Source organism: Centropristis striata, chromosome 16 (assembly GCF_030273125.1).
Source record: "Centropristis striata isolate RG_2023a ecotype Rhode Island chromosome 16, C.striata_1.0, whole genome shotgun sequence".
NCBI classification, from domain to species: domain Eukaryota; kingdom Metazoa; phylum Chordata; class Actinopteri; order Perciformes; family Serranidae; genus Centropristis; species Centropristis striata.
In genome coordinates this window covers 21,968,917-21,982,262 of record NC_081532.1, presented here as the reverse complement: position 1 = coordinate 21,982,262, position 13,346 = coordinate 21,968,917, and the positions used below count along the sequence as shown (strand labels likewise).

At 41.3% G+C, this 13,346-nt stretch overlaps 1 protein-coding gene across 2 annotated transcripts in view; it reads left to right on the top strand.

Annotated features, from left to right (window-relative positions):
• The first annotated feature begins 4,750 nt into the window (after positions 1 to 4,750).
• LOC131988345 (regulator of G-protein signaling 6-like) overlaps positions 4,751 to 13,346 on the top strand; it is a 47,695-nt gene continuing 39,099 nt past the window's right edge. For both annotated transcript variants that reach the window (XM_059353466.1, XM_059353465.1), the window contains exons 1-2: positions 4,751 to 5,162; positions 7,758 to 7,854. In XM_059353466.1, the coding sequence (XP_059209449.1) occupies positions 7,771 to 7,854 (84 nt within the window). In that variant the 5' untranslated portion in view covers positions 4,751 to 5,162; positions 7,758 to 7,770. The remainder of the gene's footprint in view (positions 5,163 to 7,757; positions 7,855 to 13,346) is intronic.

Genomic DNA, 13,346 nt, shown 5'->3' with positions numbered 1-13,346 from the left:
CACCGCTAGCGAGCACGGGGAGAATCTGCTTCACTCGGTTGCTGAATAGGTGCGCGAAGATCAAACAATGACTCAAATATGACGCTATAGTCCACCTCTACCTGCTCACTGTGGCGGAACTGTCTCCACCAGCAGTTAATTTCAGTTGATTGCTCTGCTCTGATTGGTCAACTCCACCTGGCCACCTGGTTGCTTAGCTACCAAAGCCCCCCCCCCCTTCTCCAAGACAGACATTCTAATTTAACGGACATGGCGTTTTTCATAAAGCATGATACCTTATAACTTGACCATACATTGTCCAATCTGCCTCAAACTTGTCATGCATGATTATGGTTCATTACTGACCAGTTCTACATAACAATATTTAATAAATTCCCGTCCTTTTTGATTAGCCACGCCCCCTTTCATAACTTATAAACTGTTTGTCCTCGAAACTTGAATAAAGTGTCAGATTACTCGGCATAGAGTTCCTGTTTAATAGGTGGTTGATTACCCCGCCCCTGTTTATTAGCCACGCCCCCTTTTACTATCTAATGAACCGTTTATCCTAGAAACTTGTATGAGGTGTCTGTGAACTCAGGACAGAGTCCCTGTTTAACTGCTGATTTAATCAACGAGAATCAAGGGCCAGAGGCAAGCACAGAATCAAAATTTATTTAGAAATTTTCTAGTTTGAGTTTGAGACCCCTGCTCTAAGGTGTATTCAGTTGGTCGCAATCATAGGTTGCAGTGTGCAGCCTCACCGCTAGATGTCACTAAATCCCACACACTTTAAGTTGAAGCTAGTTTCAGAGAGTAAGTTAAATTCTGCCAATAAAAACAGAAGAAGAAGTTAAATCAAAATCTTTCTTTTCGGTAAAAAAAAAGAATTCCTTCTCTGCTTCCAATGTTTCCATGATTTGCTGCAGACAAACTTTCAGCTTTGTGAGGCTGTTGAGCAACAAGGTAATGTCAGCATCCTCACAGTGATAATGCGAACATACTGGTGTTTAACAGTTGGTTTGCCACTTTATCTTAGCCTGTTATGCTAACTGGCTTATGCCCCAAAGCATTCACCAGCTAGAGGTTTTTTTTTATTTTACTTGAATTATTATTTATCCTTTAGTGGCCTGGAATATATGTACTAAGTTTCCATCCAACAGTTAATGAGATATTTCAGCTGACCAACTGTCATTTCAAACCCAAGAGCAAGCAAGGCTGAATAGAGGGAATTTCATATTAATAAGACCATATCTTTAGAAGATGCTAACTTTATACATTTAACAGACTGCTGATGCCTCATATTAGCTTTGGTTGAACTTCAGAGCACCCTCTGCACTGAATGATGAACCCTCATCTCCTGCACTGAAAATGCTCCAGGAGTTAAACCAAGCCTGAATCACAACAATAACTAAGAATGTAAATATAATGAATTTTCAGGATTTGGAAGAATGGGCTAGAGAATGGAGCCTTTTTTTTTTGGATATCTATAGTTGAGCGATGACTTTATAAAGGCAATACAAAACTTAAAAATCTTAATTGGACTGTTGGCTGCAATAATACAGACATATAATTGGAAAAATCTATCTAAACTAGCTAATCTTGGCAATTTTAAGATTACAACAGAAGAATGGCTCAATGTGTGTGAAACAAATCAGAATCATCATACACACATCTCTTGGGAATCCAAACAATTACACTCATTTTTGGAAAATGTGCATGAGAAAATTTGGGATTTGCAATACCTAAGGAATGTAAAGTTTTGTACCTTGGAAATAAACACAGAGTGGCCACTTTTTTAGGTCCACTTCTATAACTTAATGTGATCCAATACAACATCTCCATCTATAAATTCTGCCTTGACAATAACAATAATTCAGTTTTTAATGGCACTGTCAGATAGTTATTTATACCTTCATTATGTTGTGCATTATATTAAGGTGTGTTTCTAATATTTTGGGCACCCAATTTACATACATCGTAGTGCCAGAATATTAAGACACAGCTGTCAATATAATGCACTCCATTACACTACCACCACCTACTGTGACCTCAGGAAAACAGCAATCTTTGCAATTGTAGAATTAATAGCAGAGCTTTTGTAAAAACATTGTACTGGTGTAATGAAGTGGCCTGTCATTGATAATTGATAATGATTGATACTGATAACAAATAAGAAGGCAATAACAAGAACCTGGTACAAGACTGAATCTCCTACTCTACAACAATTATTAGAAATTTTAAGATAATTGCATGATGGAAAAAATGACTTAACTCAGACTGATAGAAAATGTTCTTTGTAGTAAGTGGAAGAAATGGATAATGAATGAAATGCACATAGATGAACTGACATAAACCGTTTTGTCTATTTCTTTCCAACTAACTGGTTAGAAAATAAATTACTCTTTACTCATACTTTCTTGAGTGCACAAAAAATCAATAAACATCACATTTTTAAGAAAGGAAAAGAAAATGCACCAGGAGAGGATATCTGCACAGCCAGTAAATAAATAATTATAATGTCCTGAACCTCTCCTTTAAATATCTCCTGTCTATAATGAATGTTTCTTAAGTCATAGCCAGCAGTGCTGCTCTCTGGCAGTGGTGTGGCTGTGAACAGGCTGCTCAATAATTCAGCATTAATGCAGATTATAGCAGGGCTGGCCCCCTTAAAGCAGATTAGAGAAGTCCCTGTCTATCTTTCAGTCTGTCTGCCCGCCTGCCTGTCTGTCACCTTGTTAATGATGGCACTCCTTAATGCCGAAGCAGCTCAGAGGAAGGGAAGATATGCTGATCGCAGGTCACTGCAGTTTGGGTCACGTGTGTGCTTTGATTTAGTCAGATGGTCTTGCCGTATGTCTATATATAGTAGATGAAATAATAATAATAATGAATAATAATTAAGAGGATTTATATAGCGCTTTTCTAAATGCTCAAAAAGGCTTTACATGAAATGCATAAACAAATACAAAATACAGAAAACAATTTAGAGTTTATGACAGTTCAGATTTAAAGAGGCACTTGGAGCGAAGAGGCGTGCACAATTAACAGACTCAACACACAAAATTGTAAGTACTTAATAAGGCGCTCTGCTGCCCTTTTTTAATCAATATTTTACTTCCATTTAATAAATGGAATGCTTTTAATATGTTTATTTTATGTCCGCTTAATGCCTGTTATTTCTTTGTTGTAAAACACTTGTGTTGCAATTTATGTATGAAAGGTGCTATACAAATATAATTATTATATTTTATTTTTTCCCTTATATCATACACAGTCTTATTTCACTATTCAATTTAAATTTGTAATCTATTTGCACTATTTTTGGGGTATTTTTTGACAACCTCTGTGAGGTTATTGAGGACTTGGTAGATGACAGACAGGATCTTAAATTTTATTTGGTGCTGAATGCCAGTGAAGGTGTTGAAGGAGTCATATATGTGTAGCTGATAGCAGAGGTCACATAATATGGGAGATGGGGGGATATTATATACTTGCTGTTTTCCTGCTGAGATGTATAAGAGAAATGTGTGGTGTAAGCACCATGGGCAGAAGAATGGTTTCACACTGTGATCAACACACCACAATGCTGGTGTGTGACCTCAGTTCCCTTTGTTACCACATTTAACTGAGAACAGCAGTTTTGAGTTGTTCCGCTTTTCAAGCTTCATTGCCTCTGTCCTGAGGAAAACTGGGCTTTTCTTCAGTTTAGATTCTTAATGGAAACCTGCTAATGCAAGGTCTTTTTTTGTGTGTGAGAGGAAAATTGAAAAACGCCTCAATTTTTTTTCTAAAGCAACAAAACAACTGCTGGAACACATGATGGGGGAAAGCAAGATTGCTTTCTGATAACTGGTGAACTGGTTCTGTCAACACAAACATCTGCATGTGTGTGTCTGTGTGTGTTCACTCTGCATGCATGCATTCACAAATTGGCCATGCCATGTATTTCTGGAGTATCTTCCTCGGGGGCTTTTGGGATCTCATTTATTGCAAGAAGAATAGAAAAAAAAATGTTCATTCGTTCAAGGCTTGCCATTTAAGCTTGACTGATTCCAGAGTTTCCATGAAGGAAGAGAGAAGGAGGAGAACATAGACATGCAAGAGTGGGAAAAACTAGACAGAAACAGAGTGCATGTGTGCCATCGCCAAGCATGAAAACAGATAGTGGAAAAAGCTTCAGAAATACAAATATAAGTTGTGGAAATGTGTCCAACTTTGGATCACAGCCTGCTTAAGAAAACAATCCGTGCACACATAAGCTTTGAATGGAAATTGAAAAAAAGCGTTATCTCTGAGGTTGTTCGCTCAAAGAGTCTGGAATATATATAGCCCGCATCTGTGTGTGCTCAGTAACAGTAACTTGTTTTTATATTAGCATTTCAATATCCTCCTAATGAAATGTTTCTCATTTTCAGCATCAGTGGGCGCTGCTGCAGTGTGCATCTCTCTGTCCTCCTTTCTTCTCCGCTGTGTACCCACTGCTCTCTCTCTCTCACACATACACACATACACACACACACACACACACACACACACACACACACACACACACACACACACACACACACACACACACACACACACACACACACACACACACACACACACACACACACATTCACACACACATCCTCGCTCTGTCTGTCTTTCCCCTCCCTCTATTTTCCTCTTTATATTCTCTCTAATTCCTCCATCCCTCCCCCTTTTCCAACTTGATCTGCCTCTCTATTGCACAGCATCTCCCTGCCTGCCTGCCTCCCTCTCTCTCTTTCTCTCTCTCTTTTGCACACACTCACTCTTTCGCTCTCGCTCAGGCTCGAGCACATGCAGACAGAGAGAGGGGGGATGAACGAGGTGCACACATGTGAGGATCTCCTGAACTGCCGGGGCAAGGCAGGACTGGTGAAGAGAGAAGAAGAAGAAGAAGAGGAGGAGGAGGAGGAGGAGGAGGAATAGAGGAATACTGCAGTGACCAGCCAGCTTCTCTCTCTCTCTCTCTCTCTCTCTCTCTCTCTTTCTCTCTCTCTCTTTCTCACTGCTTCACTGCTTTCATCACCCTGTCTTCTTCATCCCCTTCTCTCCCCCTCTGCCAATTACACCATGAACCTGCCTGCTGCTTGTTGCTAAGGGGGAGCCAACCAGGGGGAGCAGAGTGGACCAGGCATTATTTTGTTTCTAAGGTAATGAATGCTTCATTTATGGCAACTGTCAGGTGTCACAGATGTTGCATTGCACTGGGCTTCTTGCCTGCTGAAATTGAACATGGCTTTGGGACTCACAATCACAATACGATTTATCTGGAGCACGTTTTGTTCTGTGTGTGAACTCTTTGGCAGTTTGTTTGAGCTGACTTGCCGTCTATTGGCTTGTTTATTTGAGCCGTTGCGGGGGGTTCTTCCCTTTGAATATGTGTGTGTGCAGTGTCCCTTTTTGTGTTTACCTCCTCATAAATTGGTGTTTGCTTGGATTTGAGGTTGTGCAGAGACGCACATGCACATGAGGGCATGTTTGGTGCTCTCCCGCTGCCTTTCAGCAACTCTATTGCATCCGTTTCACTTTGACACAAGCTTTCAATTAACGTCTTGGACGGGCCTCTCTGTGGAGTTTGATTTGCATGTTTGAGCAGCTCAATCGGAAGGAAGTTGTTCTCTAGAATTACGGCTTCTCCTGTCCACGAGGGACCTATTGGCTAACTATTGTTTTCTTTAAGCAGGTGCTATGCAATCCATACTGCCTGCCTTTCTATACAGCCCTTGAGGCGCATGCAAAGATTAGCTGTCTAATGTGCTCAGACTCTAAAAAGAGCACAGACGTGTTAGCCAATGGGGAGTGCTGCACTCCGCACTTCTGGTGGCAATAACAAACAGTAAGGCGAGAGCGGATGATTACTTATTCACTCATGCGCATCACTATGCTCCATGGTGTAATACAATAAAGTGGTGACAAAGCCACCTTAAATATGTGCTGTTGTGCAAGCTGGTGGTATGCTGAATTTTCACAATTTCAATTTTCCCCTCTCTCCACCAGAGCCATTATCTGCAGTTGTTCAGACTTGTAACATTGCACGGCTACAATTACATAATTCAACTACTCCAAATCCCTTGCTAGAGGCTGGCCTCTAGCAAGATGCAGTGTTACTAATTCAGTTAATGTATGAAGGTTTCATATTGTGCCCGCTCATGTGTGCCTGTCATGAAATGCTGTCTGTATCCTCTGTGCTTTCTCCCATCAATAGCTCATCATACTTATTTTTCAAGCACTGAGGCCCAGTGAGCTGTGTGATTTCTTTTTTTCCTGGCAGCTTTATCCCCCTCGCACTTTGTGTTTTATAAGTACCAAAAATTATGAATGTGTCGAACTGTGTAATCCACTCCCTCACCCCTCTTTCCTCAGCACGATTAAAGGCCTAATAAATGGTTTAACCCATTTAATACACACAGGAGCCTTCAATGGCAAAGGGTAGAGGAGGCTAAGGGGGCTTGCTGAAGCCCAGTCGTCAGCGTAGGTTATGGAAATCCTTAGTTAAGCAGAATTAATTCTCCTGAGAGAGTGAGGGAGGGAGGGAGGGAGGGAGAGGGGAGACAGCCAAGAGAAAGTGATGGGGACTGTGTAAGGGGTTGTAAATAAATCCCTTAACAGCAGCTCTCAAAGCATGAAGCCTGGAGGGGGAGTTAATGTGGGGAGTGCAGGCAGATCAGAGGTAACCATCATATGATTGCAGCTAATGGAGTCAACACTTCCTAATGCTTAGCATAAAAGCGACAACAAACATAGTGGCTTGCACTGACCACAGTTAAACTATCAGTGTCACCTCGGTGGGGGTTCATTCATTATGAACATCAGTTTTTTTGTGAAGAAAGATGACTCATCTCCTCACAGCCACACTGACTTGGTGTGGTGGGCGCACATCTGTGCTGTGTACATAATTACTACCATCCTGACTCCCCTGAGCTGATCTACTCTGCTGCAGATATTCCCAACAGCCTGTGTCATTTAAATTGATTTTTAATTGGATGTTATTTGATAATATTGACTACACAAAAGTGGATAATTTTAGCTAAATGTTTGCGCTATTAATTCCTTACTTATGACTCACTGTTTGAGTTGTTTATCCGTTACTTTTAGCTAAACGTTTGATTAATTGCTTATTTTAAGCTTACTGTTTGAGCTAATTATTCCTTACTTTTGGGTAACTGAGCTGTTAATCATTTGTGTTTAGCTAACACTAACTGTTTTAAACTGTTTGTTCCTTACTTTTAGCTAACTGAGCTGTTTATCCATCACTTTTAATGTTAGGTATCTGAGCTTTGTATAATATCCTTTTAGCTGTAACTATTTATCCATATTTTTTACAGTTTAGACCTCTCTGTACATGCTAACAAATGTTCACACTCGATTGCAACAGCTCAGGTAATACTTAAAATCATAGTTGAGCCACTCCACAATCTTTCATGCCGCCCCTGCTAACTGCAGTGTCGCCTTGCTGGGAATCACTGCTGTATTGTATGATCAAGATTTGACTTTGCAGCTTAGTTAATATTCAGCTTACATCAGCCTACCTTACTCTCTTATCTGTCCCTACTGTGACAGTCGTCTCCTTTCTGAGACAGCAGCATACATTTTGGCAGCTGAATGTCATGACGATAAAAGCTGGAGGAATTTTTGGTTCCCTGAGGAAATAGAAATGCTGACTGATGTTTATCGAGTCGTCATTTTGTGTTCTTTCCCCATCCCGTGGATGCTGTGTTGATGTGGTTGATCTGTTTCTTTGACAGGACTTGAGTGAAAATGGCGGAGGGGTCTAGAGACCAGGGAGGCGTGGGCACCACTGATCCAGAGGAGGACTCCCCCAATATGATCGTCTACAGAAAGGTAAGGCTCACTCTATGTGTTCAGAATCTGGCCTATATGAAGGGAGAAACATTCTCTGCAGGCAATGACCCGTGGACAGGCTCCTGACAGCCCACTGGTCCGCATCAGTGTGTATCTACCACAAACTCAGGTGTCAGGAAGCTTCTCTTTCAGCTCTCTCTCAGTCCTTCAGGACCTTCTCCCCACCACTATACTGTACCATCACTAGTCTGGCAAACTTCAGCCCTCCAATGTTTTAATAAGCCCTCATTCCCATCAGTGAGGGTTTGGGCAGTGAGAGGTCCTTTAAGTGTCAAGGGTAATTACCTCGTCCCCATGGCGCCTCACATTCAATAGCTGCTGTTTGATTGGAGAGGGGCAGCAGTATTGGTGGCTAATTACGTGGATGTCGGGCTGGGAGGAAGTAGCTGGTTCTCAAGGGCTGGGATTGGGAACGGCCAATGAGGGGGTGGTTATTCCTCCTCAACCGACGAATAGCTCGTTATTTCTCTGCCAGTGTTCTGACAGCCCACTTTAAAAAGCTTCTTTTGATCAGACCTAAATCCACAGGATCCACAGCTACCCCCGAGCCTGCTGTCTTGATTACGACCAGAAAATAAAAGTGGTCCATAAGCGGGCTGCAGTTGACAGATTCTGTCCCACTGTCCCAAATTCTGTTGTTTCATCCTGCTCCTAATGATGTCCGTTTTTATACAGCGAGGTAAAGAGATTAGTGGAGCGATAGGCAAGACAGGATGTGAGATAATTGTTGACAGCGGCTACATCAGTGGTAAAATCTCTCTTTCAGGCTCGTTGTTAACTGCGTGTCACTGTGGAGTTTAGGGCTCGGTGACAATTTGAAGAATTTCATGCAAACCTCCATCTTTGTAATAAACACCTCCAGTCTGCAGCTCATATGAAAAAAAAACTGTCAGGACCTCCTTTGTACTCAGAAACTTGATAAATCTCTCATGCTACTACTGATAATGATGCTACTGGGATTTTGTGCGTTGAACAGAGTGTCAGCAGTTGGCTGCACAAAAGGTAGTGGAAGTGCGTTGCCAGCAACAATACACTTGTCTCCTGTAAATATACTCAACCTGTGAGGTAGCAGCAGGCATATCTAGCCTCTTAAAGTCTCTGCCAGGAATCCAGGAATGATAATCAATAATAACATAAGAAGTATGACTGTCATGAGACAAATGGCTTCTCTCCGTGAAGCCTGGATTTCATGACAGTCGTCACATTGCTGTCAAAAATGTTTGTGTATTGCATGTGCGCCTGTTCTACATGGTAATTAATTCGTTGTTTATTCAGTTTTGTCATTATCCTTCATGTATTCTAAGAAGCTGTCACGCTGCAGTGAGAACATACTGTAGTCGCATGTAAAACTGGGTATCTTCATAGATTTCACGGCAGAGCCTCATTATGTAACGCTACACATGCCTGCAGGCAACGCATTTAAGAGGCTAGTTTTTGCTTGTCAGGATGCTGCCTGAGGAAATATTCATCATTTCATGTTTTAGTCATACACAGTGACAACAGACAGATGATTCTGGGAGTGACAGGATTTTTCTGCCCCTTTCTGATGTAAAGCTTTTGAGGAAGAAAGGATGCAAAGCAAAAGCATGTTTCACAATCAAAGAAATAAGATCAAATATTTGTCTTAATGTAGTGCCTGGCCTTTCATTTACCTGATGTAGTGTCTGATATTTTACCTATGTGCCACTCACTAGCTGGAGATGTCAAAGAGGCCAAATGACAGAGAGGTGCTGGGTCTTGGAGGGCAGCGTGCCCATGGCCTCTGGGCTCTGTGGGTGGGCAGCCTGGCGCAGTGTGAAGCCGCTGCTTGTAGAGAGGCAGATGGCCACCAATATGCTCGGCCGCCTGGGAAAACACTGGCAGCTTCATCCCAAAGGCCTGAGCCCCTGTCAGCTGGAAGACATCAGCACCTTACTGCAAGGAGCAAAAGGCTAGAGCAGTCCTAGTCAAGAAATAAAAATATTTCAAAGTGTGGGCGGCACCTTTTGTGAAACGTATGGAGCGTATGGGTTAAAATACCTTTACTTATAGGGCCGTATCTGTTGCAAAACTGTTAACTGTGTAGGCAGTTAGATAAAGGTGAATGTGATGTATTTAGCCATTAGAGAGGCTGAGTGCCCGGGAGGGGAGGTGATTGTCTCTGTCCATGCAGTGTAGGTGCTGCAGTACTATCTTGCTCTGTCTCTCTCCTCCCACGAAAAAGAGGAAGTGAAGCAAAACAATCCAATAACAGCAGGACGTCTTATTGCCTCCAGAAGGTTTGGTCCAACAGAAGTAGGCCGCACACATACTGTAAATGCACACTCACACACAGGAGCTTATACACAAGCTTAATACCACTTTAATGCACACTACCGCTTCCAGTTTTGTTGCTCCTTGCTATGTTTGGCATGCTCAGCAGACAGAATATGGTAGGGTAGATGAATAGAATTGACACCGAGAGACACACAAAAAGAAACTCAAACTATGATGAGAGGCACTACTGTACTGGGAAATGCAATTAAGCAAAGGAGGGAGTCCACTTTACTGCTCTGATGGGGTAAAGCTCACAAACTATTAATAGCCAACTTGTCTCGTCCCTAAGTGTGCGTGTGTGCATGCCTTCCCCTTTTTCCTCTCCGGGACTTGGGGCCAACATTGCTGTTCTTCTGAGCTGCGATGGCTGCCTGGTTTTTGACGCACACAGTTAATTGTTGCCGAAGGACTAAAGCACACACTCCTACCAATGGAGAATTAAGGATTCTTATTGAAACCCCCTCTTCCTTTTATTCGGGTCATTAAATGTTTGATTGGATAATTCTTGGCAGTCAACTCATACCTGAAGGCGGGTGTTATAGCCATAGTACAATCATACAAAACTGTCATCCAGATGGGTTTTAAGTTTAGTGGGTAAATATTGGTAATGAGCCGTACTAAGAAGTTTAAAGGCAGCACTTGGTGCCAGTGGCCTTTGGCTCTGTGTTAGCTTTAGCACTGTGTTAGCAAAGTTTGGTTGACAATTTAACTTGCGTTATATTGTCACTCAGTGCACTCCATCTGTAAAATAAATTGGTGAAGGAAATCCACATTTAAGCAACGCTAACAGCATGGCTCTTGAGATGGCAATTCCAAGCATCAGATGGATTTTAATGTCATGTTGGACAGAGATTCATAAGCCATGTTTCCATTAAAGTTGAAGCAAAAAAATTTCAAATGTCGCATTAAAGAAAAAAAAGTAAATTAGGGACATTTCTATCAGCTGGTTTAGAGCAAATAAACAAAGCTGCATAAACATACTTTGGTCAGAAGATGGCAGTGTAATGTGTTGTTGTAGGCTAATCCGTCACTAAACAGGAGAAGAAGTAGAGAGAAAAACTTTAACAAAAAAGAGGTTGCTACGTCAAAACTTTCTATCTCCTGTCAAGCGCATTGCCTTTTTTCAAAAAAAAACAAAAATCACCTCAAGCAAATGTAGAAACTTTTATCAAATTGTGGGTGTTCCCATCAAGCTTTTCTCATGAGAATCTTCAAAATGCACATAGAAATACATTGATAGAAACACGACTGTAGTGTGCTGACTTTGGCGATCCTTCCACAGTCACAGGCATTGTCTTTATTTCTCACATTTCTGGTGATATATATCTTGGTTGAGTTACAGTCAGGCAGTTTTTAATTTTTTTTTTTATTGTTGGGCCTTTTAAAATGTGTTAGAAAAATAACAAGCTGTTTTTCCTGGACATTCTTTTCCTCCTATAATAAAATCTGCCCACTTAGGCTATAACCCAAGATCCAACTCCAATCCATTCCAACTTTATTTATGGAGCACATTTAAAAACAGCAGTGTTGACCAAAGTGCTTTAAGTCAAAGAGAGAATGTTCAGGTACTCTGAAGCTGCTGATTGTGTGTTTCTTTCAACTGTGCTGTGTCATTGTTTAATTGTAAATGGCTGCATTTATAGTTTAAAGCACTTTTATCCAAGCACTTAACAACTCACCTTTCATTCACCAACACACTTAGATACCAACAAGCTACCATGCAAGATGTCAGTCTGAACATTTAACTAAAAATGGAAGGAGTGTGTGGAGTCTGTCTGTCTGTCTGTTCTTTAATCTGAAGGATGGGTGTATTGCTGAGGACATACAGTGTTGAGTGCAAGCACTTGAGATCTACAGAACTTATTTATTAGTAGTGCAATATGCACAGACTGTGTAGAGTATTGAGATGTGGGCCCTATTACTGTTACACTGCTGGGTACATCATGCTCTCCGTAGCTTGGTGCAGTGCATTCAACAGATAAAGAAAGAGAGATGGTGATGTTACATGCTCTAAAATGTCAAGCATCAAGGATATAACCTTTGGAAAGAACGTGTTTGTTCCTGGAAATAGCCTGGTCCCAAACAATTTGTTACCAATTGATGCATAAAGTCTTAGTATTGCCAGGGGATGCAACAAGGTCATGCCAGGTGTATTGTTCAAAGAAGTGCAGTGTCAAGTGTGAAGGTGTTTGGATGAGCGACTCTCGAGAAAAAGCTCTTGTCAAATCTTGCAAATCTCATTAAAGCTAGCTGTTTAACTCTGTATTAAGCTTTGTATTTGGTGTTAATTAGGAATGCAAGCATGCCAACAGTGATGGAGACTGTTACCTTGAATGTTGTCATGTTATACCATACCATTATGAGTATGATTGCATGTGATTTTAGCATTTTAGTTCAAAGCACAACTCTGGCTAAATACCACCTCACAGAGCTGCTTGTCTTGTTATTTCTTTTATTACCTTTTTCTTTCTTTTTCTCTCCCCCTCCATGTCCTTTTTCCAGCCTTTCTTCTGCTTCTTGCTAATTAATAATTGAAGCTCATTTCAAGCTTTCCATCTTTAGAAAAATATCTAGTCCTCAGAGACATCATGTCCCCCCATTCATTTATTCATATCCAGCACATTTTTTATCATTACTTGGTATTTTTATCCATGTAGCCTATGTGCTTCTAAATGTTAAGCGAGGAAGACCAAAGGGAAGAAACAGAGAATACAGAGAGAAGATGGCTTTTAATGCCTTAATAATACACAGTTTCTAAGGCAGTTGGACAGTTCTTTGAACTCCCAATTGCATGGACGTGCTCGGCAGCAGGGGAGGGAGGACTAAAACAAGATTTCACAAGATGTTAGATTTTGAATCTAACATCGCTTGAGTGATGGGAAAAGAAGAAATTACTGTCAATGTTAACCTTAACCTAATCAGCTGGTTGATTCAGAACACAGAGGGAGTTCCCTTTACTCCTACAGAGCGGATTATATGGACATACTGGAAATATGCATAACACTACAGCAAGAAAAACAGGACAAATGGCAAGAGGAGATGAAATTATTGTAACCAGCAACTTCCCACTTCATTCATTAGCCTTCCACAGCAGGGACTGACAGCTGGTTAGGTTAGAAGAGCCAATCGCTCTGGTTCTGCTGGTCAAAAGATAGCTGTCTTTCTACTGCCGCCCA